Below are 27500 nucleotides of genomic sequence, written 5' to 3'. Positions count from 1 at the left end.
AAAAAAAACAACAAGAAGCAGTACTGACTTCCAGGGACCTAATCAATATAGACATCAGTAAGATGATGGAACTAGAGTTCAGAATAACAATTATAAAGATGCTAGCTGGGCTTGAAAAAAGCACAGGAGACGCTAGAGAATCCCTTCCTGGAGAAATAAAAGAACTAAAATTTAACCAAGTTGATATAAAAAAGGCTACTGAGATGCAATAAAAAAATGGAGGCTCTAACTGTAGGATAAATGAGGCAGAAGAGAATTAGTGATATTAGAAGACCCGATGATGGAGGATAAAGAAGCTGAGATCAAGAGAGATAAACAACTACTGGATTACTAGGGGAGAATTTGAGAGATAAGCGATATCATAAGACAAAACAATATTAGAATAATTGGGATCCCAGAAGAAGAAGAAAGAGAGAGAGGGGAAGAAGGTATATTGGAGCAAATTACAGTGGAGAACTTCCCTAATTAGGGAAGGAAACAGTCATCAAAATCCAGGAGGCACAGAGAATCCCCCTCGAAATCAATAAAAATAGGTCAACACCCCAACATCTAGTAGTAAAACTTAAAAGTCTCAGAGACAAGGATAAAATCCTTTAAGCAGCTTTAGACAAGAGGTCTGCAACCTACAACAGCAGAAAGGCTAGACTGGCAGCAGACCTATACACAGAGACATGGCAGGCCAGAAAGGACTGACTTCAGAGCACTAACTGAGAAAAATATGCAGCCAAGAATACTATATCCAGCTAGGCTCTCATTGAAAATAGAATGAGAAATAAAAAGCTTCCAGGACAAATAAAAACTGAAAGAATTTGTGAACACTAAACCAGTCCCACAGGAAACATTGAAAGGGGTCCTCTAAGCAGACAGAGAGCCTAAAAGTAGCACACCGGAAAGGAACAGAGACAATATGCAGTAACAGTCACCTTACATGCAATATAATGGCACTAAATTCATATCTCTCAATACTTACCCTGAATGTTAATGGGCTAAATGCCCCAATCAAAAGACACAGGGTATCAGAATGGATAAAAAAAAGACCCTTCGATATGTTGTCTACAAGAAACTTATCTTAGACCCAAAGACACCTCCAGATTTAAAGTGAGAGGGGTGGGAAACAAATTACCATGCTAATGAATATCAAAAGAAAGCTGGCGTGGCAATCCTTATATTAGATAAATTAGATTTTAAGCCAAAGACTATAATAAGAGATGAGGAAGGACACTATATCATACTTAAAGGGTCTGTCCAACAAGAAGATCTAACAATTTTAAATATCTATGCCCCTAACATGGGAGCTGCCAATTATACGAACCAATTAATAACAAAATCAAAGGAACACGTTGACAATAATACAATAACAGCTCCCGCACTGAAATGGACAGGTCATCTAAGCAAAAGATTAATAAGGCAATAAAGGCTTTAAATGACACACTGGGCCAGGTGGACATCACAGATATATTCAGAATATTCCATCCTAAAGCAACAGAATACACATTCTTCTATAGTGCACATGGAACATTCTCCAGAATAGATCACATCTGGGGTCACAAATCAGGTCTCAACTGGTACCAGAAGATTGGGATCATTCCCTGCATATTTTTGGACCACAGTGCTCTGAAGCTAGAACTCAATCACAAGAGGAAAGTTGGAAAGAACTCAAATACATGGAGGCTAAAGAGCATCCTACTAAAGAAAGAATGGGCCAACCATGAAATTAAAGAAGAATTGAAAAAATTCATGGAAACACATGAAAATGAAAACAAAACTGTTCAAAATCTGTGGGACACACCAAAGGCGGTCCTGAGAGGAAAGTATATAGGAATACAAGCCTTTCTCAAGAAACAAAAAAGGCCTCAAGTACACAACCTAACGTTACACCTAAAGCAGCTGGATAAAGAACAGCAAAGAAAGCATAAACCCAGCAGGAGAAGAGAAATAATAAAGATCATAGTAGAAATCAATGAAATAGAAACAAAAAGAACAGTAGAACAGATCAACGAAACTAGGAGCTGGTTCTTTGAAAGAATTAATAAGATTGATAACCCCCTGGCCAGACTTATCAAAAAGAAAAGAGAAAGGACCCAAATAAATAAAATCATGAATGCAAGAGGAGAGATCACAACCAACACTGAAGAAATACAAACAATTATAAGAACATATTATGAGAAACTATACGCTAGCAAATTTGACAATCTGGAAGAAATGGATGCATTCCTAGAGACATATAAACTACCACAATTGAAGCAGGAAGAAATAGAAAACCTGAGCACACCCATAACCAGTAAGAAGATTGAAGTAGTCATCAAAAATCTCCCAACAAGCAAAAGCTCAGGGCCCAACGGCTTCCCAGGGGAATTCTACCAAACACCAATTCACCTGAAACTGTTCCACAATATAGAAATGGAAGGAAAACTTCCAAACTCATTTTATGAAGCCAGTATTACCTTAATCCCAAAACCAGACAAAGACCCCATCAAAAAGGAGAATTACAAACCAAAATCCTTGATGAACATGGATGCAAAAATTTTCACCAAAATACTAGCCATTAAGATCCAACAGTACATTAAAAGGATTATTCACCAGGATCAAGTGGGATTTATTCCTGAGCTGCAAGGATGGTTCAATATCCACATTAATCAATGTGATACAATACATTAATAAAAGAAAGAACAAGAACCATATGATACTCTCAATAGATGCTGAAAAAGCATTTGACAAAGTACAGCATCCTTTCTTGATCAAAACTCTTCAAAGTGTAGGGACAGAAGGTACATACCTCAATACCATCAAAGCCATCTATGAAAAACCCAGAGTGAATATCATTCTCAGTGGGGAAAAACAGAGTTTTTCTTCTAAGGTCAGGAACACAGCAGAGCTTTCCACTGTCACCACTACTATTCAACATAGTACTAGAAGTCCTAGCTCAGCAATCAGACAACAAAAAGATATAAAAGGCATCCGAATCAGCAAAGAAGAAGTCAAACTCTCATTCTTTGCAGATGATCTGATACTTTATGTGGAAAACCCAAAAGACTCCAACTCAAAACTGCAAGAACTCATACAGGAATTCAGTAAAGTGTCAGGATATAAAATCAATGCACAGAAATCAGTTGCATTTCTACACACAAACAACAAGATAGAAGAAAGAGAAATTAAGGAGTTGATTCCATTTACAAATGAATCCAAAACCATAAAATACCTAGGAATAAATCTAACCAAAGAGGCAAAGAATCTGCACTCAGAAAACTATAAAGTACTCATGAAAGAAATTGAGGAAGACACAAAGAAATGGAAACACACTCCATGCTCATGGATTGGAAGAACAAATATTGTGAAAATGTCAATGCTACCTAAAGCAATCTACACATTTAATGCAATCCTTATCAAAATACCACCAACTTTTTTCAAAGAAATGGAACAAATAATCCTAAAATTTGTATGGAACCAGAAAAGACCCTGAATAGCCAGAGGAATGTTGAAAAAGAAAGCCAAAGCTGGTGACATCGCAATTCCAGACTTTAAGCTCTATTACAAAGCTATAATCATCAATACAATATGGTACTGGCACAAAAACAGACACATAGATCAATGGAACAGAATAGAGAGCCCAAGAAATAGACCCTCAACTCTATGGTCAACTAATCTTCAACAAAGCAGGAAAGAATGCCCAATGGAAATAAAGACAGACTCTTCAACAAATGGTGTTGGGAAAATTGGACAGCCACATGCAGAACAATGAAACTGAACCATTTCCTTACATCACATACACAAATAGACTCAAAATGGATGAAAGACTTCAATGTGAGAATCCGTCAAAATCTTGAGGAGAACACAGGCAGCAACTTTTTCAACCTCAGCCACAGCAACTTCTTCCTAGAAACATTGCCAAGGGCAAGGGAAGCAAGGGCAAAAATGAACTATTAGGACTTCATCAAGATCAAAATCTTTTGCACATCAATGGAAACAGTCAACAAAACCAAAAGACAACCAACAGAATGGGAGAAGATATTTGCAAATGACCTATTAGATAAAGAGCTAATACCCAAAATCTATAAAGAACTTACTAAACTCAACACCCAAAGAACAAATACTCCAATCAAGAAATAGGCAGAAGACATTTCTGCAAAGAAGATATCCAAATGGCCAACAGACACATGAAAAAGTGCTCAACATCACTCAGGATCAGGGAAATACAAATCTAAACCACAGTGAGATACCACCTCACAGCAGTCAGAATGGCTAAAGTAACAAGTCAGGAAATGACCGATGTTGGTGAGGATGCAGAGAAAGGGGAACCCTCCTACACTGTTGGTGGGAATGCAAGCTGGTGCATCCACTCTGGAAAACACTATGGAGGTTCCTCAAAAAGTTGAAAATAGAACTACCCTACAACCCAGCAATTGCCCTACTGGGTATTTACCCAAAGATACAAATATAGTGATCCAAAGGGGTACATACACACCAGTGTTTATAGCAGCAATGTTCACAACAGCCAAACTATGGAAAGAATCCAGATGTCTGTCAACAGATGAATGGATAAAGAAGATGTGGTGTATATATAAAATGGAATATTATGCAGCCATCAAAAAATGAAATCTTGCCATTTGCGATGATGTGGATGGAACTAGAAGGTATTATGCTAAGCAAAATAAGTCAATTAGAGAAAGGCAATTATCATATGATCTCACTGATATGAGGAATTTGAGAAACAAGACGGAGGATATAGGGAAGGGAGGGACAAATGAAACAAGATGAAACCAGAGAGGGAGACAAACCGTAAGAGACTCTCAGTCTTAAGAAACAAACTGAGTGTTGCTGGAATGGAGCAGGATGATAGGGATAGGGTGGCTGGGGGATGGACACTGGGGAGGGTATGTGCTATGGTGAGTGCTGTGAATTGTCTAAGACTGATGAATCACAGACCTATAGCCCTGAAACAAATAATACATTATATGTAAAAAAAAATCCATAATATCTTAGGGAATTTTCAAGGGCCTGATTAAATTTCTGGAAAAGTCTTAAATGCAGAGCTGAGGCTACCCTGAAAAAGAAGAAACCCCTCCTGTGGATGGCAGTTTCAGCCTGTACCTAAGAGTTCCAGCCTGATCTTCCTGACAGCCTGCCTGCCTTATGACTTCAGACTTGCTTAGCATAAGCCTATTCCTTGCAATACATCTCATAATACACGTCTCCGACTGCTTCTATTCTCTGGTTGACCCTGACTAATGCAGTCCTTCACCATGTCACATGATAGAACAAAGAAAGATTCTTTTTCCAACAAATAGCCCAGGGCTCAGATTCAAGGTTAAAGGATTAAAGCTTGCAGACACTGTTTACCAAAGGAGAAAATGCCAAATAGCAAAAGCAACACAGAAATCAATCCTCTTCACCACAGGAGCAATGTGAAAAACAAATGAGTTGAGTTCAATATGAAATTTTCTCTGTAGGATTATAAAAAATTAGCACTGTTTCATATGTAATAGCCAGTCCTTCTGAGACAGGCATCTACCTACAACAAATCATGGGCTAATTCAAGATCACAACCATATCCTTAGACAGTTTATGATCAAAATGTATGCTCAGAAACACAGTCATTGTTTCTTTTCATCTTATCTTCAAAGAAAACTCCAGTTACTCTACCTACCCAGGAAGTCCCTACATACATACTTCTACAAATAAAAGAATGCACTTCTTTTTTAACTTTTGTGTTTGTATGTGATTATCCTTTGTGTATTCCATTGTCTTGAACCCCAAAATCAATTTTTTAACTATATCCAGGATTTAGAAAAGCCATTTGAAGCTATTGCTAATTAAAAATTGTTTATGGCAACGAAAAATTGTATATCCTCTCAGAGAGAACTCTTGGGACTTCTGAAAACAAGAATTAAAAAACTGACTTAATAATCACGTCTTTACCTTGTTGCCTCCATCCTTTTAAAGGCATATAAATATCTTATATACCAGTGTAACATTTTGGTAAAATGTCTTTGCCTTCCATCCATTCTGCCTGACTCCTTCTTGCCACTGCAAAATACCTTATGTGCAAATACTTCAGTTATATAAATGAAACACAGCAATGTTTACTGATCCCTTTCAAATAAAAATCTTACATACCTGTAGGAAGAAAAAAGGAATCAAGACTTGGACATATCAACTAGATCCAGAAACAGTCCTTTGGGTACTACCCACCATTTGATATGATACCGAAATCTGCAGCTGTAGGCTTTAGCCTAATCTCTATTAATTGGGGCTTGCAAAAAAGATGGTAACAAAGAAATCACACTTTTTTAACCAGCTGAACCTCTGAGACTATTGTTTTTCTGTATCTCCGGGGAAACAATGTTCACTATGCAAGATGCCACCCTTGTTCCAAATCGGACAAGAATCCATATGTTTCAGATTGGAAACAGGATAGGCAGTTACTATCTAAAAAGAAATCAAACTGCTCTTATTCCAAATAAAACTGGGAATGAGGTTATCAAAGTAAAGCCGACTCAAGTGGCAATGAAACTTCCAATTCCCCAATCCCACTAATGTTGTCTGGGAAGAAAATTACTTCTACGAAGATTTGTATATGTTTGTTAAAGTGAAGGATAAAAACCACCACGACTCTATCCATTTGTGTGCAGCATATTAAATGTAAATGATTACACAATTTATTATCCAGCTCCTTGTATTTAACCAGTGGTAGCAGCAATATTCTTTAGGAAATTACTCTTAATTTCTGTAGATGACGCTCTCTACCCCCTGCCCCATATACATATAAATCAGACCCTAGGAAAATGATATGCAGCCAAATAATCTAATATCCTACAAATTCATGAACTGCCATCTTAGAAAATATTTATCTCACAAACCCACTGTATACTAAGAGGACAGATATAATTAAAAAATTATCCAGTGTCAAGAACATGTAGATTTTACACATGAAGAAGGTAATTCTAAGGATATGCTATACCATGTACAAGGGGACAGTGGGTTTGTCCTTTCCTATTTGAGTGCCATTAATATGCAAAGTAACAAAGCATGTGTAGACAATAGCTGGGAAGAACCTCAAGTAGCCTTATGTTTTAGTCTATTAGTCATCATTTAAAAACTGTGCTTGTGGGGCACCTAGGTGGCTCAGTTGAGTGTCCAATTCTTGATTTATCAAGTTATCATTCACCAGGACACAAGTCTCATAAATAGAATTTGAGTATTTGCTGCCTCTTGTTTTAGCATTGTATCTATTTTTGAATACAGAGTAGGTGGTCATCTTAAAGAATTAAGTTTTAAAAAGCAATTACCAACTAGAGGAAGGGGCATGTGGGCAGAAAAATCTTGAGGAAGAAGGCTGATGTGGTCTAAGAGTAAAATTTTGTAACATTTCTTTTTTTTTTTTAAAGTTTTATTTATTTATTTATTTATTTGAGAGAGAGAGAGAGACAGTGAGAGAGAGCATGAGTGAAGAGAAGATCAGAGGGAGAAGCAGACTCCCTGTGGAGCTGGGAGCCTGATGCGGGACTCGATCCCAGGATTCCAGGATCATGACCTGAGCTGAAGGCAGTCGCTTAACCAACTGAGCCACCCAGGCGCCCTGTAACATTTCTTTTGTTCTTATCTATTTTGAATACTGAGCAATATTAAAAATAGTGGAAAAAACTTTAAGTTATAATGAGATAAATGTATATACCATACATACCATATACCATAAATTTTAAGTTATAATGAGATAAATTTATATACCATTTATATACCAATGAGATAAATTTATATACCATAACCATACCATTATATACCATATATACCATATACCAATTTACAATAATTCTTAGTAAGTTTAGAGTTGTGCAACCATCACCAAAATATAAATTTAGAGTAATTCTAACACCCCCAACAGAAACCTCATGCTCATTTGCAGTTGCTCCTATTTTCCACTCCCTGTACTAGGTGATCACTAACTGACATCCTTTATCTACAGATTTACCATTTCTGGACATTTCATATAGACAGAAGACATAATTCACAATCTTTTGTGGACCTTCTTTCAGTTAACTTGTTTTCAACGTTATCCACATTGTAGCATGTATTAGTACTTTGTTCCTTTTTATTGTCAAATATTCCCCTGTATAGGTACACAACATTTTGTATATCCATTCATCAGTTGCTAGACATTTGGGTTATATCCACTTTTTGGCTGTTACGGATAATACTACTGTGAGAATTCATAGAGAAGTCTTTGTGTAGATGAATGTTATCTGGGAGTGGAATTGCTGGATCATGTGGTAATTCTATGTTTAAGTGATGATTTTTATATTTATCAGAAAGGCAAGTGATTTAAAGAGTGGAATATGGGTCTAGAAGAAAGTACTAGGTTGTTTTCTTTTTATTATGGCTCAAAATTACTTGAGAGATTTGAGAGATGATAGGAAGATCACTATACAATCCCTGAAAATTTCTCTATTATTGAAGCTATATGACATTCAATTAATAGCAAACATTTTTTTTCTCTTTTTAGTTATGCTTTATAGTGGGATGTCTTTGAGTTCAATTTTACCAATGACATCCCACCCATGTTAATCAGTCAGGTTGTTAAAGAACTCTGAAATACTGGAGAAATGTAATCTTTTTACATGAAGAATTCTTTTTTAAAAGACTTTATTTATTTTTCAGAGAGAGAGAGAGAGAGAGAGCACAGCAGAGGAAGAGGGAGAAACAGGCTCCCCACTGAGCAAGGAGCCAAATGTGGGGCTCCATCCTAGGACCCTAGGATCATGACCTGAGCTGAAGGCAGACACTGCTATAAACATTGGGGTGCAGATGCCCCTTCAGATCACTACATTGGTATCTTTAGGGTAAATACCTACTAGTGCAATTGCTGGGTTGTAGGGTAGCTCTGTTTTTAACTTCTTGAGGAACCTCCATACTGTTTTCCAGAGTGGCTGTTTCAGCTTGCATTTCCACCAGCACTTTCTCCACATCCTCACCAACATCTGTTGTTTCCTGACATGTTAATTTTAGCCATTCTGACTGGTGTGAGCTGGCATCTCATTGTGGTTTTGATTTGTATTTCCCTGATGCCAAGTGATGTTGAGTATTTTTTCATGTGTCCATTGGCCATTTGTATGTCTTCCTTGGAGAAATGTCTGCATCTTCTGCCCATTCCTTGATTGGATTATTTGTTGTTTTGGTGTGGAGTTTGTTAAGTTCTTTATAGATTTTGGATACTAGCCCTTTATCTGATAGATTATTTGCAAATATCTTCTCCCATTCTGTAGGTCATCTTTTGGTTTTGTCAACTGTTTCTTTTGCTGTGCAAAAGCTTTTTATCTTGATAAAGTCCTAATAGCTCATTTTTGCCTTTGTTTCCCTTGTCTTCCGAGATTTGTCTAGTTGGAAGTTGCTATGTCTGAGGTCAAAGAGGTAGCTGCCTGTATTCTCTTCCAGGATTTTGATGGATTCCTGTCTCACATTTAGGTTTTTCATCTGTTTCCATTGCTTTTAATTTTTATTTTCCCATGATTAGTTGTCAGAAGACTTTATATATGTGTTGGCTCTTTGGGTTTATTCTTCTGAGAGTTGCCTCTTAGGGTAGTTTGCCTTATTAACTCAAGGGAATTTTTATAATATGGATGTAACACTTCTTAATCATCCCTTTAATGACTTCTTATTATACCTTCCCCTGAGATTATTCCAGGTATCTCTTTCCTCCTTCCAGATACTGTCCTTAACCGCCACCTTTCTTAGTAGATGATCTCACTTCATTCTCTACTGAGAAGATTGAGATTTTTAAAAATCCATTGCACCAATATTTTATGAACACATACTATATGCTGAATATTTAATCTTCATAACCTATAGAAGATATGTTATAATGTATCATATATAACAAGATAGTTGTGATCCTTGCCCTCATGAATCTTAAAGTTGGGTGGTGGTATATGGGAATTCAGAATACTGAAACAGGGAACAATGAGAGACACATGCTATATGTAGGTGATCAGGAAAGTACCCTCTTAGGAGATCATATTTAAGCTCTCATCTAAAAAAAGTTAACACAAGGAAGAACAGGGTTAAGAGTGCCAAAGACAGCTATAGGTATGCTGCAGCATATACTAGAAATTGAAAGAAGACCAAGGCTAATGAAGTTGGAACATAGGATTCAAGGAAGAAAAAACATAAAGGACCCTAAAGGCCATGGTAAGAAGTTCAAATTTTAAGTAAGGGTCAGTAAACATCTAAGAAGGAGAGTAGTATAAAATGAGGTAAGCAGAAGCTGATCGTGTGGAATATTCTAAGACAGGCAAAGATTTTAGATTTCATTCTACATGATTGAGGAATCTGAAAATTTTAGGCTGGGGTAGACTGTTATTTTTAAATATCTTTCCATCTGCTGTGGAAAATGAATTGTGTGGGGGTAAGAACAGAACTCTATATAGAATATAGAAGCTCAGGTTTGAACTATGGTTGGGAGGAATACATACATTTTGGAGGTAGAATAGAAATAAAACAGTATCTTGGGGCGCCTGGGTGGCTCAGTGGGTTAAAGCCTCTGTCTTCAGCTCAGGTCATGATCTCAGCGTTCTGGGATGGAGCCCCACATTGGGCTCTCTGCTCAGCGGGGAGCCTAGTTCCCTTCCTCTCTCTCTGTCTACCTCTCTGCCTACTTGTGATCTCTCTCTGTCAAATAAATAAATAAAATCTTTAAAAAAAAGAAATAAAACAGTATCTTATGGATTGCTTGTGAGGGGAGAGAGAAGAAAGGAGAGAAGTGAAGGACATTTTTTGACTTGAGTGGCTAGTATTTATTGAAATGAAGTTTTGGATGGGGTGAATATGGAGTGGTGGGTAGAAAAGGGAAATAAGATTTCTGTTTTAGCTTTGTTATCTGTAAGATATCTACCAGACAGTTTAGTGGAAGTCTTGTACAGACAAGATCCATGGGTTTAATGATTAGGGGGAAAGGTCAGGCCTGTAGAAACAAATTTGGGAGCCACCAACATATAGATGATATTTGAAGCCAAGGGCCTAGATAAAGTCACACTGGTAAAATGTGTAGAAAAAAGGGAAGAAGGGGTGGGTGTAGGTACAAGTAGAGGAAGAGAAGCCTGTAACAAATAAGAGAAAGGTTGACCAGTGATAGAAATTAATCATCCTACCCTTTTTAGAACTGGGCTCCATCAATTACTCATCTTGCAATCTTTTCTTTCACCAGTTACTTCTCAGGATTATCAACATTTCAAGTCATTCCTCTCTCCAAAATCATAATCTTTCAACCAAATTTCTGCTTTTCCTCTTTTGCTTCTATGACACGGCCCTAGCCTGTTTCTTTGACAGCTTTTCAGATTGTCATTCCTGTTTTTTCAGACTCTTACATCTAGGCATTTTCAAAGGTTCTGTTTACATTTCTCTGAACTTTTTCTCAGAAATTAATACTCATTCTTACAGGGGGCAACACCAATCTAGATGACTCCCAAATCTAAACCTCTAACTTAAATTTCTCTTAGGAGATTTAAATTCAAATTTCTACTTATATACTAGGTACCTTGGGTTGGAAATCCAATCTGTTTAATAATTAGATAATCAGGTTAGAGATGGAAGAAACTGTGAAAATCTAGTTGAAGTTTCTGTTTATAGGCAAGGAGACTGAATAGCATAGCATTATCTTTAAAGTCACTGGCTAATTTCTGGAAGGACTAAAACCTGGTATTCTTGACCCTCACTCCAATGGTCTTTAAAATAAAATTAATCATCGCTATCACAAAATCAATTCCTTTTCCTGACTTTTTTATTCTTCCAGTCACATGGGTCCAAAATCTTAATTTCATTTTCCCTTGCACTTCTGGTAAAACTAAAGCATACTTCCTGCTATGCCCTTCACATACCGTGTGATTATCTTCCTTTACTCAGACTCTCTGCATGTCTTCACCCACTTGAAACACACATACACATCCAAAGATACCCCTAACCCATCGAAATTTTATCCTATCTTTTAGGGCTTGTTTCAAATAGTACATCTTCAAAAACCTTTTCTTAATTTGTGTTTCCTTTATAGCCCTTATACTATCTAATAGGTGACAAATATTGGGATATTTGCCTTACTTTACTATTAGAGTACTTGATGGTAGGGGATTCTATATATTTCCTGTAGTACTTAGCAAGCTAGTTTTTCTTGATGGTAGGAGAGTCTGTATATTTCCTGTAGTACTTAGCAAGCCAGTTTTTAAAATAATATTAATAGATGTCTAATAAAAATTTTGTTGCTCAGTATTATATAAAAATACAAAATGGTCAGATTTTTAGAAATCTGCAGAATTAAAGAATTAATGTTAATTTGTAAGGGTCATCTTTGCATAGCCAACCAAAAGACACCAAAGTAACTAAAATACAAACCAGAAAACCTATAAGCAATCAGAGTTCTTGTGACTCTTTAGGTCATTATCATCTTTCATGTGGTAATTATCTTCCAGTGGTTTGGCTCAGCTGTGCCCTACTATTTGCTCTTATTTGTCATTAAGGCCTCACATATTATTTATTTTCATTCTATAGCATTTATGCAGGAAGGCAGCAATGTAAGCTCCCTTGCCTGTGATTCTTCCCACAGATAATAGAAAATAAATTGCAATTAGATTTTGGTAATTGTATATAATTAACTCAAAATGAGCTGTTAATTATAAAAAATATGTTTTTCACTTCCTCATTATCTCATTTATTTTAGTTCCAAATTCTTAATGCCTCACTTGAGTAAGTTTAATATTTTAAATACACATTTTTAATACTAAGGTAATTTAAATTTCCAAATAAACAAAATTTAACTTAAAATTAAATTTTATCTAGGGAATTCCACTGGCAAAATCAAAGAGCCTGCAAGGTAGAAAGAAGGTCATTTCCCACAACAATTTTATATTATATTTTCTAAAATCAACAGACATTTTTTATTTAAATCATTCTGCAAAGGCTTCTCAAGCTGTATGTATTCTCCCTTGACCCATCTCTACCTCTTTCTGGGTTAGTGAAGACAATATCATTTTCATAGCCAAATGAATCAAGGAGACAGATGAATTCATTGCCTTTACTTCTTTGAATCTCACGTTAGATTAAATAATTTAAGTGCTGTTGAGTAAGAATTCTTGGATTTCCAAAGACTGTCAGACTTTGGAAGCAGTTGCCAGAGTTTATTCAAACTCTTACAATGTAGATTAATATTTTAAAAGGTCTATGATGTGATAAAAGGCATATTAGGAAATATTTTTTTGGAAGCAGTGTATAGTCTTACCTCGTTTTTATCATAATTGGAATGTAGGACATGCATGCCCAGGTGCACTTAAACTTTTAAAACATGTCCATCTCTTAGACTGAAGTGCTAGTTTGTAAAGCACTCACTCCACTTACCCAAACAGCAGTGATGAAAACTTCCATGAATTGCAAGCAGGAGTATGCATTGCTACAATCTTTTGGAAAATAAAATTGGCACGAACTATTATAATTTATAACTCTAACTTATATCAAAATATCTTTATGTAAAAATAGCCTCTGATTTATTCATGTTGGGAAATTTATTCTAAAAAAAAAATAAGTACCTGAACATAAGGCTATAAGTACAGTCATGCTTGTTTTAGTCGTGCACACAGTGGTAAAGAACTTAAACAACCTGAATACCCAAAAATAGAAGTGCTGGATAAGTTACAGTATATAAAGAAACCACAGACTAATATGCTTTTATAAAAAACAAGTTAGTATTTGTATTAGTTTTCTATTGCTGCTATAATGAATTATCACAAATTTAGTGGCTTCGACAACACAAATGTATTATTCTACAGTTCTGTAGGTCAGAAGTCTGACACAGGTCTCACTGTGAGGTGTAGGCTATGTTCCTTTCTGGAGGTCTAAGAGAGGATGTTTCCTTGCTCATTTGGGTTGTTGGCAGAGTTCAGTTCCTGGCAGTTAGAGGACTGAGGTCCCCATTTCCTTCATGGCTGTCAGCTGAGGACTGTCCCAAGCTTCTAGAAGCTACTTGCATTCCTTGGCTTGTGACCTCCTCCCTCCATTTTCAAAGCCAGCAATGACAGGTTAAGTCACTCTTGTGCTTGGAATCTCTCCTTCTCCTTTCCTTTCATCTCTTGGACCCAGCACAGACCCACTTTTGGGGGTTTGTAATTAGACTGGGCCCACCCAGATAATCCAGGATAATCCAAACATCCAAAGTATATCATAGTATATTTATAGTTATCAAAGTATAACTAAAAGTAAATTGGAACATTACACACTGGACCACATGAACGTAACATATATATTCAGAACATTCTATCCTAGGGTGCCTGGGTGGCTTAGTCGGTTATGTGTCTGCCTTTGGCTCAGATCATGATCTCAGTGTCCTAGGTTTAAGCCCAGCATTTGGCTCCCTGTTCGGTGGGGAGCATGCTTCTTCCTCTCCCTCTACCACCTCCCCTGCTTGTGTTCCCTGTCTTTCTCAAATAAATAAATAAAATCTTTAAAAAAAAAAAAAGAACATTCTATCCCCAAACAGTAGAATATACATTCTTTTCAAGTATGCATGGAACATTCCCCAGAATAGATCGCATTACACCAAAAAAATACTGAAATCAGGGGCACCTGGGTGGCTCAGTCAGTTAAATGTCTGCCTTCGGCTTGGGTCATGATCCCAAGGTTCTGGGATCGAGTCCCACACCTAGGGCTCTCTGCTCAGTGGGGCGCCTGCTTCTCCCTTTACCTCTGCCTGCTGCTCTACTTGAGTTCTCTTTCTCTCTCTCTGGCAAATAAATAAATAAAATCTTAAAAAAAAAAACAACAAAAACCCAAAACCCTGAAATCATATTATGCATCTTTTCTGGACACAACAATATGAAACCAGAAATTAGTCATAAGAAAAAATCAGGAAAAAACACAAATATATGGAGAAAAAATAACATGCTACTAAACAATGAATGGGTCAACCAGTAAATCAAAGAGGAAATAAAAATATATAGAGAGATAAATGAAAATGAAAACACAGCAGTCCAAAATCTTTGGGATACAGCTAAAGTTGTTCTAAGAGGGAAGATTATAATACTGGCCAATCTCAAGAAACAAGAAAAATCTCACATAAACAACCTAACTTTACACCTAGAGGAGCTAGAAAAATATGACCAAACAAAACCCAAAGCCCGTAGAAGGAAGGAAATGGTAAAGATTAGAACAGAAATAAATGCAACAGAGACTAAAGAAACAATAGAACAGATGAATGAAACTAGGATATGGTTCTTTGAACAGTTAAACAAAATTGTTAAACCTTTAGCCAGACTCACTAAGAAAAAAAGAAAGACTCACATAAGTAAAATCAGAAATGAAGGAGATATAACAACCAGCACTACAGAAATACAAAGATTATAAAAGTTATATGCCAACAAACTGGACAATCTAGAAGAAATAGATAAATTCCTAGAAACATGTAAACATCCAAAACTGAATCAGGAATAGAAAAGTTGAGCAGACCCATTACTAGCCAATGAAATTCAATCAGTAATAAAAAAAACTCCCAAGAGAGATGGAGAGGAGAAGTGAGTTGGGGGAAATTGGAGGGAGAGACGAACCATGAAAAGACTGTGGACTCTGAGAAACACACTGAGGGTTTTGGAGGGGAGGGGGGTGGGGGGTTGGGTGAGCCTGGTGGTGGGTATTATGGAGGGCACGAATTGCATGGAGCACTGGGTGTAGTGCATAAACAGTGAATTCTGGAATACTGAAAAGATATTTAAAAATAAAATTAAAGAAAAAAAAGAAACCAAAGTCCAGGACAGATGGCTTCACAGATTAATTCTACCAAACACTTAAAGAAGAGTTAATACCTATTCTTCTCAAACTATTCCAAAAAATAGAAGAAGGAGAGCTTCCAAATTCATTCTATGAGGCCACGATTACCGGATACCAAAACTAGGTAAAGATACTATAAGAAACCAAAAAGACCAAAACAACCCACCCCTCCCAAAAACAAACACCAAAACCAAGAAAAGATCCAAAACCAAAAAAACTATAGGTTAATATCTCTGATAAACATAGATGCAAAAATCCTCAACAAAATATTAGCAAACCAAATCCAACATTACATTAAAAAAATCATTCACCTCTATAAAGTAAGATTTATTCTAGGGATGCAAGAGTGATTCAATATTCACAAATTAATCAGTGTGATACATCACATTAATAAGAGAAAGAATAAAGACCATGTAATCATCTTATTAAAGGGGTTACTATCCAAAATATATAAAGAACTTATGGAATTTGATACCCCCAAAACTGAATAATCCAATTAAAAACTGGAGAGAGAACACGAATAGGCATTTTTCCAAAGAAGACATATATATGGCCAACAGACACCTGCAAAGATCCTCAACACTAATCATCAGGGAAATGGAAATCAAAATCACAATGAGATATCAACATACATCTGTCAGAATGGCTAAAAAAAAAAAATACAAGAAATAATACGTATAGGCTAAAAAGCAGAGAATAAGGCCCTCATCCACCATTGGTGGGAATGCAAATTGGTACAGCCACTGTAGAAAACAGTCTGGAATTTCTTTCTTTCTTTTTTTTTTTTAAGATTTTATTTATTTATTTGATAGAGATCACAAGTAGGCAGAGAGGCAGGCAGAGAGAGAGAGAGAGGGAAGCAGACTCGCTGCTGAGCAGAGATCCCAAGGTGGGGCTCGATCCCAGGACCCTGAGATCAGGACCTGAGCTGAAGGCAGAGGCTTAACCCACTGAGCCACCCAGGTGCCCCTGGAATTTCTTCAAAATATTAAAAATAGAATTCCCATATGATCCAGTAATTTCAGTATTGGGCATCTACCTCAAGAAAACAAAAACACCCATTCAAAAAGACACAATACACTCCTGTGTTTATTGCAGCATTACTTACAATAGCCAAGATATGGAAGCAACCCAAGTGTCCATCTATGAATGAATGGAAAAAGATGTGGTATATATGTACAATGGAGTATTACTTAGCCATAAAAAATAATTAAAACTTGCCATTTACAACAACATGGATGATCTAGAAAGTATTATGATAAGTGAACTAAGTCCATCAGAGAAGAGAAATACCACACGATTTCACTCATATGTGGAATTTAAGAAACAGAACAAATGAAAAGGAAAAATAAAGAGAGAAACCCCAAACCAGACTCTTAACTATAGAACAGAAGGGTGGGGGAATGGGTAAAAATAGGTAAAGGGAACTAAGAGTACTGTTATCTTGACAAGCACTGAGTAATGTATAGAATTGTTGAATCATTATAACGTACACCTGAAACTAATGCTGTATGTTAACTATATTGGAATTAAAAAAAAAAAAAAGTGATGCGTGTGGGCGCACGTGCGTGCGCACACACACGCACGCACGCACACACACACCCTGGAATATCAGTCAGTCAGAATGATATCTTTTTTTTTTTTTAATTTATTTGACAAACAGAGATCACAAGTAGGCAGAGAGGCAGGCAGAGAGAGAAAAGGAAGCAGACTCTCTGCTCAGTAGAGAGGCCGATGTTGGGATCCAGCTCAGGACCCTGGCATCACCCCCCGAGCTGAAGGCAGAAGCTTTAATCCACTGAGCCACCCACTCGCCCCAGTCAGAATGATATCTTGCCATTCATGACAACACAGATGAACTAGAGGGTATTCTATAATGCTAAGTGAAATAAGTTCAGACAGAGAAAGACAAATACCATATGATTTCACTCAGATGTGAAATTTAAGGAGTAAACCAACCAAACAAAGAGAAAAGAGACAAACAAAAATCAGAGACTCTTAAATATACAGAACAAACTGATGGTTACCAGAGGGGAGGTGGGTAGGGGGATGGGTGAAGTAGATCGAAGTGATCAAGAGAATGCTTACGCTGATGAGCACTGAGTGATGTACAAAATTGTTGAATCATTATTTGTATACCTGAAACAAATATGACACTGTATGCTAATTACAGTTGAATTTTAAAAAGTGGGATATGAAACAAAATATGTAATATAATACATATCATATACCATAAAGAAATAAGATCTAGAAGTTATATATTTTCTTTAGATGATGAGATTATAGGTATGTGTTAATTTCTTCTTTCGGCTTATCAGCATTTTATATATATATTTTTTGTACCATAAGGAAGCAAGTAAATATATAAGCAGGATTACAGAGGGCTCCGGGAGGAATATCTTAAAAAACCAAAAAAGAAAGAAGAAAGAAGGGAATAAAGCAGCAAAAGAATGTAATGAAGACATGATAGAATAACTAATGTGTTTAAATATATTCAGAGAATTAAACTTTCTGGGTGAGTTTGGGAATTATAAGATGTGAGAATGTAAATTGTACAAGGTCAGAAATTTTTCTTTTGTGCATTGCTACATCCCCCGAAGTTTAGAACGTGTCTAACACCTGGCGGGAAATGTTATAAATATTTGAATGAATTAACAAATCAACGAGTACACAGAAAATTAAATAAGGTATTTCTAAGCTCTAAAGAAAACAATTATATGGAAATTAAATTTAGTAATCATATAGTACATGGACCAGCTGTGTATAAAATAGATACAATCTTATTGTAACCATCTTATGATATAACTATATTGCGAGGACAGAATGAAGGGAAAGGGGAAATATTATTTTCACACCCATGTGTGTGGGTATGTATATTAGGGGGGAAGTGGAAAAGGAAAGGAGGGGAGAAGGAAGAAATGTGAGGAAAAGCGAGGAGAGAGGGAGATAGCCAATAGATGGTTATCTGTGAGAGCTAAGTCACAGTCACATCTTTCATAGAAGAAAGCTAATACTCAATGCCTACAGAAGTCTGTTGTTCAGAAATAAGGATATAATGCTAGAAGAAACAGATAAAGGAAGAAACATCTAAAACAGTCAAAACTTCTTCTCTCTGAAGAGTGAAAATTGGGAGTACTGCTTCTCCAGTGTAGAGGAGGCTGCTATTTTGAATTTAAGCCTTGTTGAACTAGTGGTTTTTAAACTATCTATGTGCTTGATATCAATAGTAAAAATTAAACAAAAAATAAATTACAGCAAGTCATAAGAAGATAAATACCATATGATTCCACTTATATGAGGTAATGGAGTAATCAAACTTATAGAAATGGACAGTAGAAAGGTGGGTGCCAGGTGCTGGTAGGGAGAGGAAATGTGGAGCAGTTTGATGGGTATAGGGATTCAATTTTGCGAAATAAAAAAATTCTGGAGATGGGTTGCATAAAAATGTGAATATACTTAGTACTACTGAACTGTACACTAAAAAATGGCTGAGATGGTACATTTTATATTATGTGTATTTTACCAAAATTAAAAGATGGCAGAATTGTCTGAAATGAGAATTCTTAGGTTTTTTTTACACTGGATGAGTAGTTTCTATAGGACCAAACTCCCATAGTTAACAATTAAAACCCTGGGAAGAAAAAACAAAAACAAAACAGAACAAAACAAAACAAAAACCAAACCTGAAGCACTGAAGAGTCATTGAAAATAAGCAGAAACTGGAAGAGGATCAGCACTTGAAAAAAGACTGGCACTGGGAGAGTTCTTAATTTTTTTTTCTTTTTTTTAATGGCTTTCAGCTGAAGGTCAGTCTTAAAGAACCAGAGGACAGAGTCTGAGCTGACCAAAGCACATGAAAAGGGAAAAATCCTGGAGAGGTAAGAGAGAAAGACTGAAAGCCTCAAATTCTGTGTAACAACCCTGCCAGTTGTGGCTGACCCCTGAACCACCTGCAATTAAGGCAGACTCAAACATCTACCCCAATTAAAAGAGCTCAGCAGCGATTTTCACTGTTACTCAAGGGAAACAGAGCTTGGAATTTGAATTCAGTTAAGTAAACTACTTGCTACCATATAAAATTAACATTGTTTAGAGGGATTATAATTGAATTCCAGAGTCATTCACAATACTAGGAAACAATAAAAAAATTTGCTAAATGTACAAAGGAATGTACAAATGTACAAATGACCAATACTCAAGAGAAAAGTTGATCAATGAGACAAACCCCAAGATGATCCAGGTGTTAGAACTGGAGAAAAGCATTTTAAAGGAAAAATATATTTGTAATGAATAAAAAAGGAAAGTTCATCAGAGAAATAGAAATTTTAAACAAAGATCCAAATGGAAAGCCTAAAACTAAAAAATCCATTATCTAAATAAAAATAAATCATTCTACAGGCTTAAAAGCAGACTGGAGGGGTGCCTGGGTGGCTCAGTGGGTTAAGCCTCTGCCTTTGGCTCAGGTCATGATCCCAGCATCCTGGGATGGAGCCCCGAATCGGGCTTTCTGCTCAGCAGGGAGCCTGCTTCCCCCTCTCTCTCTGCCTGCCTCTCTGTCTACTTGTGATCTCTCTCTCTCTCTCTCTGTCAAATAAATAAATAAAATCTTAAAAAAAAAAAGCAGACTGGAAATAACAGAAGAGTTGATGAATTTGAGACATATCAATAAAAATTATCCACTATGAAGAATAAAGAAAAAAAATTAGAAGAGTCAGGGACTTCCTTAAAGGCCTAATATACCTGTAAATGAAATACAAAAAGGAAAGAAGAAAGAGAATAGGCAAAAAAAATTTTTTTGAAAAAATAATGGCCAAAAATTCTTCAAATTTCATGAAAAGAGAATTCTCAAACACAGCTCTGGTGGTGAAAACTGATTTAACTTTTATGGAAAGCAAATGGATAATGTGAATCAAGGATTTTAAAAGGATTCATATATACTTTGAGTTAGTAGTTTCAGTTATAGAATCTATATCAAAGACAAAGGTAGAGATAAAGTAAAAAACTTATTCATAGAAATATTCTTCAAGGCACATTTATAACAGTAAAAGCCTGGATTATACAATACTAGGGCAACATAGAAAAATATGTCAGATAATAAATATTTGTTGAATAAACTAGTATCAACTTTTCATAAAATAAATTATGGTATCAGAAAATACTGATTCAGTGAAAAAAAGCATAATTAAAATTCTTCATAAGCATAGCTCCCATTACTCAGTATAGGATATATTATTATAAAAGAAAGAAAGAAAGGGGGAGAAGGTTCAAAGGATTATCTCTGAATGGTAGGATCATGAATGATTTTTATTTTCTTCTTTACACTCCCCTATATTTTTAAAAATTTTATAGTGAGAATGTATTTATTCTTATTATCAGAAACCTGACCTGTAGAAAGCTATAAATAGATACCAAACATATCCTTAATATCTGTGCCTTAATATCTGTGTCCTCCATGTTCTTGCTTTCACCCATCAGTCAGGTTTACCTTGGTCCACAGTCATCCCCATTCATATCCAGATTGAACTCTCGGGGTTTGGTAAACTCTTTAGCAGCAAGGAGTTCTCTTGACTTAAATACAGCTTGAGTTCTTAACCTGAAAAAGTAAATTTAGAGAATTTCTAATCCTGTGGAACCTAAGAAACTGAATGGTAACCTGTGGAAGACCATATTCTTTCAGCTAGGCCTCCAGAGATTATTTTCAAATTAAAACTCAATCTGTCAAAATAAATGGTTACTTCCTAAATACACACATGATATAAATAAAATAAAATAAACACAAATTCATTTTATAGGAACTTAAATTTTCATTATTTATAGAGGAGCTAGGGAAGACTGAGTTGGTCAGAATAACATTCAGAATTTCAACATTATAGATGCTTTAGGAGTACTTTAAGTTTCCTCTCTAGAAATTTTAAGTTTCTCTCTATCCACTCCTAAGCAAGTGCATTTTGATCATAAGAGTCTTCATGGGAGTTTTGGTAACATCAAATATCATTGACCCTGCCCAATACATTCATAGGAGGCAACTACTTCCCATGTTGACAGTTCAAAAAGCTAGGCCTATGTCTCACTGACCAATGTGTTTTCTCAGGATCACAGAAAAATGTCCCTGCCTTGCCAAAACTGGAAGAAATTCTATCCAACAATGCTAACTTAGCCCCATCTTTGATGTACTGAGGAGGGAAGGCAAATAAAGAAATTAGCATTTTCTATCAGAAGTCTGAGTGGCAATTAATTACTGGCACATAATATGTGACCTTTTCTACCCATCTTTTTAAATTTTTTAGAAATATTCGCCGGTTCAGTTTTAGAAATGAAATCTGTAGAAATATATTCTTTAACCATGAAATAAAACCACAAAGAGGGAAAACTATTATTAAAACAGTATCATTTCCATCATTGTCAAAGACACTCTTATAATTGCAACTAACGATGCACAGTAATATACAAAGAAAAATGTGCAGATTACCCTCTGGGAACTTAAAATTTAATAATAATATTTGGTAGTGACATATAGTTAGGCTGTAGGTAAGTTCAGAGAGGAGGAGTAGCTCTACTTATACCAGACAAAACTGACAAATCAAAAATTGTAAAAAGAGACAAAATCACTATATAATAATAAAAGGTTGAGTAATCAAGAGTATATTAGCAATTGTAAATATATATGTACCTCACACTGTGGCACCTAAATTTATTAAGCAAATACTAACATATCTGAAGGGAGAAATAAACAACAATACAATAATAGATGACTTCAAAACCACACTTTTAACAATGGATAGATCATCCAAACATCAAAGAAACACTACACTTGAATATACTTTCTATGAAAAAGACCTACTAGACAGATACAGAACATTCCATCCAACAGCAGCAGAATATGTATTCTTTTCAGGTATAAATACAACATTTTCCAGGATAGATCACGTTAGGTCACAAAACAACTCTTAACAAATTTTAAAAGACTGAAATAATACCTTTTCCAAACATGATGGAATAAAACTAGAAGTCCGTAAGTAACAGGAGGAAAGTTGGAAAATTCACACATAAGTGGAAATTAAACAATACACTCCTGAACAATTGATGAGTGAAAGGAGAAATCAGTAGGGAAACTAAAAAACATCTTGAAACAAATGGAAATAGAAACACAATGTACTTAAACTTATGGAATACAGCAAAAACAGTTCTAAGAAGGAAGTTTATAGTGTTAATGTCTACATTAAGAAAAAAGAAAGATCACCAATAAATAACCTACATTTACACCTCACGGAACCATAAGAAGAAAACCAAACTAAGGCCAAAGTTAGTTGAAGGAAGATAATAATAATGACCAGAGCAGAAATAGAGACCAGAAAAATAACAGAAAGGGTTACTGAAACTAAAAGCTGGTTTTCTGAGAGAATAACAAAATTAACAAACTTTTAGATAAACTAAGAAGAAAAAGAGAGAAGACCCAAATATTTAAATCAGAAATGAAAGAGAAGAAATTATAACTGACAGCACAGAATTACAAAGGATCATAAGAGTCTACTATAAACAGTTGCATGCCAAAATATCGGATAGCCTAGAATAAATGATAAATTCCTAGGATATATACAACCTACCAAGACTAAATAATGAAACAGAAAATCTTAACAGACCAAAAATGACTAAAGAGATTAAATAAGTGACCAAAAACCTTCCAACAAAGAAAAATCCAGGGCTGGAGAGTTTAATTGGTGAATTCTACTAAGCATTTTAAGAAGAATTAATGCAAATCCTTCTAAAATTCTTCCAGGGGCATCTGGGTAGTGCAGTCAGTTAAGTGTCTGACTCTTGGTTTCGGCTCAGGTCATGATCTCAGGGTTGTGAGACAGAGTCCTACGTGGGGCTCTGAATGCACCAGAGTCTGCTTAAGGATTCTCTTTCCCTCCCCCTCTCCCTCAGTCCCCCATACCCACTTTATCTCTCTCTAAAGTAAAATAAATAAATCTTTAAAAATAAAATAAAATAAAATTCTTCCAAAAAATTTAATAGGAAGGAACACTCCCAAACTCATTCTATAAGGCAGCATTAGCCTAATAACAAAGCTAGTTAAGGACACTACAAAGAAAAAAAAAATATTCAATATCTCTAATGAATATAGATGAAATAAATTCTCAACAAAATACTATCAAATGGATTTTACCACATTAATAGAATAAAGGATTAAAAATCATGGATCATCTTAATAAATGCAAGAAGAGCATTTAGCACAATTTAACATCCTTTCATGATAAAGCTCTCAAGAACTTAGGAAGAACATACCTCAACATAATCAAGGGCCATATATCACAAGCTCACTACTAATATCATATTCAATGGTGAAAGGTTGAAAACTTTTCTGTAAGATGAGAAACAAGACAAGGATATCTATTCTTCCCACTTTTATTCAACATAATATTGGAAGTACCAACCAGAGTAATTAGGCAAGAAAAAGAAATAAAAGATATCCCAATAAGAAAGAAAAGTAAAATCATCTGTTTGCAGGTGACACAATCTTATCTAGAAAAAACAATGAAGATGCCACCAAAGAACTGTTAGAACTAATGAATGAATTCACTAAATTTGCAGGATACAAAATCAACATACAAAAATCAGTTGCATTTCTATACACTTACAAATGAATCAAAAACAACAAAACACTTAGAATAAGAAATTAACCTTAACTGGATTAAAGACTTAAATCTAAGACCTGAAACTGTAAAACTACTGGAAGAAAACAGGGAATAAGCTCCTTGACATTGGTCTTGGCAATGATTTTTTGGATTTGACACCAAAAGCTCAGGCAACAATAGCAAAAATAAGTGGGACCGCATCAAGTTAAAAGGCTTCTGCACAGCAAAATAAATAATAAAAGTGAAAAGGCAACCTATGGAATGAGAGAAAATATTTGGAAATTATATATATGATATGGCATTAATTATATATATGATAAGGGTGATTAGGGGTTAATACTCAAAATATACGAGGAAGGGACTTACACAACTCATCAGCAAAAAACCAAACCACTCAATTGAAAAATGGGAAGAGGCACTGAAAAGACATTTTTCCAAAGAAGACAAACAAGTGACTAACAGGTACATGAAAAGATGCTCAACATCACTAACTGTTAGGGAAATACAAATCAAAACTACAATGAGATATTGCCTCACACCTGTGAGGCTGGCTTTGATCAAAAAGAAAAAAAGATAAACGTTGGGCGGGATATGGAGAAAAGGAATCCCTATACACTGTTAGTGGGAATGTAAGTTAGTACAGCCACTATTAAAAAGCAGTGTGAAGATTTCTCAAGAAAACTAGAAATAGAACAACTGTAAGATCTAGCAATCTTACTTTTGGATATCTATTTAAAGGAAATGAAGTTAGTATCTTGAAGAGATAGCTTTACTCCCATGTTCATTGCAGTGTTACTTGTAATGAAAACAACCTAAGTGTCTGTCAACAAATGGCTAAAAAAGATATATCTATAATATGTTATATATGTAATAAATAATTAATATAACATAACATATATACACACATATGTAAAATTCAGTCATGAGAAAGAAGAATATCCAGACAGTTGCAACACAATGAATGAACCTAGAAGAACATTATACTAAGTGAACACATGAACATACCAAAACTTGTGAGACCTACTTCAGTGCTGAGACAGAAATGTATAGCAGTAAATGCTTCCACCAGAAAATAAGTCTCTAATCAGTAATCTAAGCTCCCACCTTAAGAAATTTAAAAATAGGAGAGCAAGATAAATCCAAAGCAAGCACAAGGAAGAAAATAATAAGAGAAATGAATGAAATAAATGAGACCAATATTACCTTGATAACAAAATTAGACACAGATAGTACCAAAAAAACAGACCAAAATCTCTCACCAATATTGATGCCAATGCCCTTAACAAAATACTAGTAAATGGAATTTGGTAATACATAAAAAGTATTTTATACTGTAATCAAATGGAGCTTATTTTCCAGGGATACAACACTAGGGCAGTATTTAAAAATCAATAAATGTAATCTGCCATATTAGCAGGCAAAATTAAAAAAAAAAAATCACATGATCACATCAATTGATGCATAAACAAGATTTGAGAAAATTCAACAAACATTCATGATAAAAACTTTATATAATCTACAAGAAAAACTGATAAGTTAAACTTCATCAAAATTAATACCTTTTGTTATGTGAAAGATCTTGTTAATAGATTAAACAAATAAGCTACAGAATAGGAGGAAATATTTGCAATCCACATATCTGAAAAAGGACATATCTAGAATATATAAAAAGCTCTCAAAATTCAACAGTAAAAAAAAAAACAAACCTTAAGCAATCCAATAAGAATGAAGACAAAAGAGACAATTTACCAAAAAAGATGGAAGAAGGGCAAAAAGCAAATGAAAAGATTTTCAGTATCATTATCATTTAAGAAATGCAAATTAAGACCACAACAAAATATCATTATATACAGATTAGAACAGGCAAAATAAAAAATTTGTGACCATTCCAAATGCTGGTAAGGATGTAGGGAAAAAGTCCCTGATACATTGCTGGTGAAGAAGTATGATATAATAAATATATAAGCTAAAGGTAGATTTAGTCTTTTTTAAACCAAATATACACTTATCATATGATCTAGAAATCACAGTGCTAGCTTTAATTTGTAAAAGTGAGAATCTTAGTCCACATGAAAACTTGTATAAAAATGTACATAGCTGCTTTATTTGTAACAGGCCAAAAAACCAAGTTGTCCTTCAATAGATCAATGGTTCAACAGATCATAGTATAACCATACCATGGACTATGACTCTGCAATCAAAAGGTACAGTATATGTAACAACCTAGAAGGATCTTAAGAACATCATACTGAGTGAAAAAGCCAATATCAAAAGTTCACATACTGTATGATTTCATTTATATAACATTCTCAAAATGCCTACATTATAGATATAAACAACAGATTAGTGGGTTCCAAGGGTTAGTGGGGGGCAGAAAAGGGTGGGCAGCTCAAATAGGGTAGTAAAAAGGAAATCCTGATAGCAATGAAATAATTCTATATTTTGACTGCTGTGGTGGTTATGCAAGTCTACACATGTGATAAAATGGCACAGAGCTAGACACACACATTGTACCAATGTTAATTTACTCATTTTGACACTGCATTATAATTATGTAAGACATAGCCATTGGGAGAAACTGGAGGGAAACCTCTACTATTTTCACAACTTCCTGTCAATCCCTAATTATTTCAAAATAAAAAGTTTGTAAGAGCTCTATAAATATGTATAAACTTTTGCAATTTATACGTAAATAAAACATGCTCAAAAATTGTTTCACAGCTCTCTCATCTAAGCTAGGATGATCAAGAGAACAATAAAGACTTTGTTGTCGTTATGCAGCATTATTTTAATAAATAGTGCTGTTCAGATGAACACAAAGTCTATTTACCATCATCATGTAGCATTATTTCAATAAATAGTGCTGTTCAAATGAACATGAAACCTATTCTAAAATTATCCATTCTTCCCTGCTGGACTGTGCCCTCTTTAAAGACCACATTTGGTTCATTTTTCTATCCTAAGAGCCTAGAACCATTTCTCACATATCACAGGCGTTCCATAATGTTTGTTAAATAACATTCTTAGGAGAGACTACACATTAACTGGAGGATTAGAGACTGGGGTCATAAAACT

At 35.2% G+C, this 27500-nt stretch overlaps 1 protein-coding gene across 4 annotated transcripts in view; it reads right to left on the bottom strand.

Moving 5' to 3' along the window:
* Window positions 1–27500, bottom strand: part of LOC111142579 (KIAA1328 ortholog) — a 325804-nt gene that overhangs the window by 95265 nt on the left and 203039 nt on the right. For 2 of the 4 annotated variants that reach the window (XM_022495863.1, XM_022495867.1), the window contains one exon: window positions 21275–21382. The exons of the other annotated variants lie outside the window; for them this stretch is intronic. In XM_022495863.1, coding sequence (XP_022351571.1) covers window positions 21275–21382 — 108 coding nt within the window. The remainder of the gene's footprint in view (window positions 1–21274; window positions 21383–27500) is intronic. 4 annotated transcript variants of the gene reach the window in all.

Source organism: Enhydra lutris, unplaced genomic scaffold (assembly GCF_002288905.1).
Source record: "Enhydra lutris kenyoni isolate GAN:26980312 unplaced genomic scaffold, ASM228890v2 scaffoldscaffold8, whole genome shotgun sequence".
Classification (NCBI taxonomy): Eukaryota; Metazoa; Chordata; class Mammalia; order Carnivora; family Mustelidae; genus Enhydra; species Enhydra lutris.
Note: the sequence above shows the minus strand (reverse complement) of the source record. Positions and strands in the feature narration are given on the sequence as shown.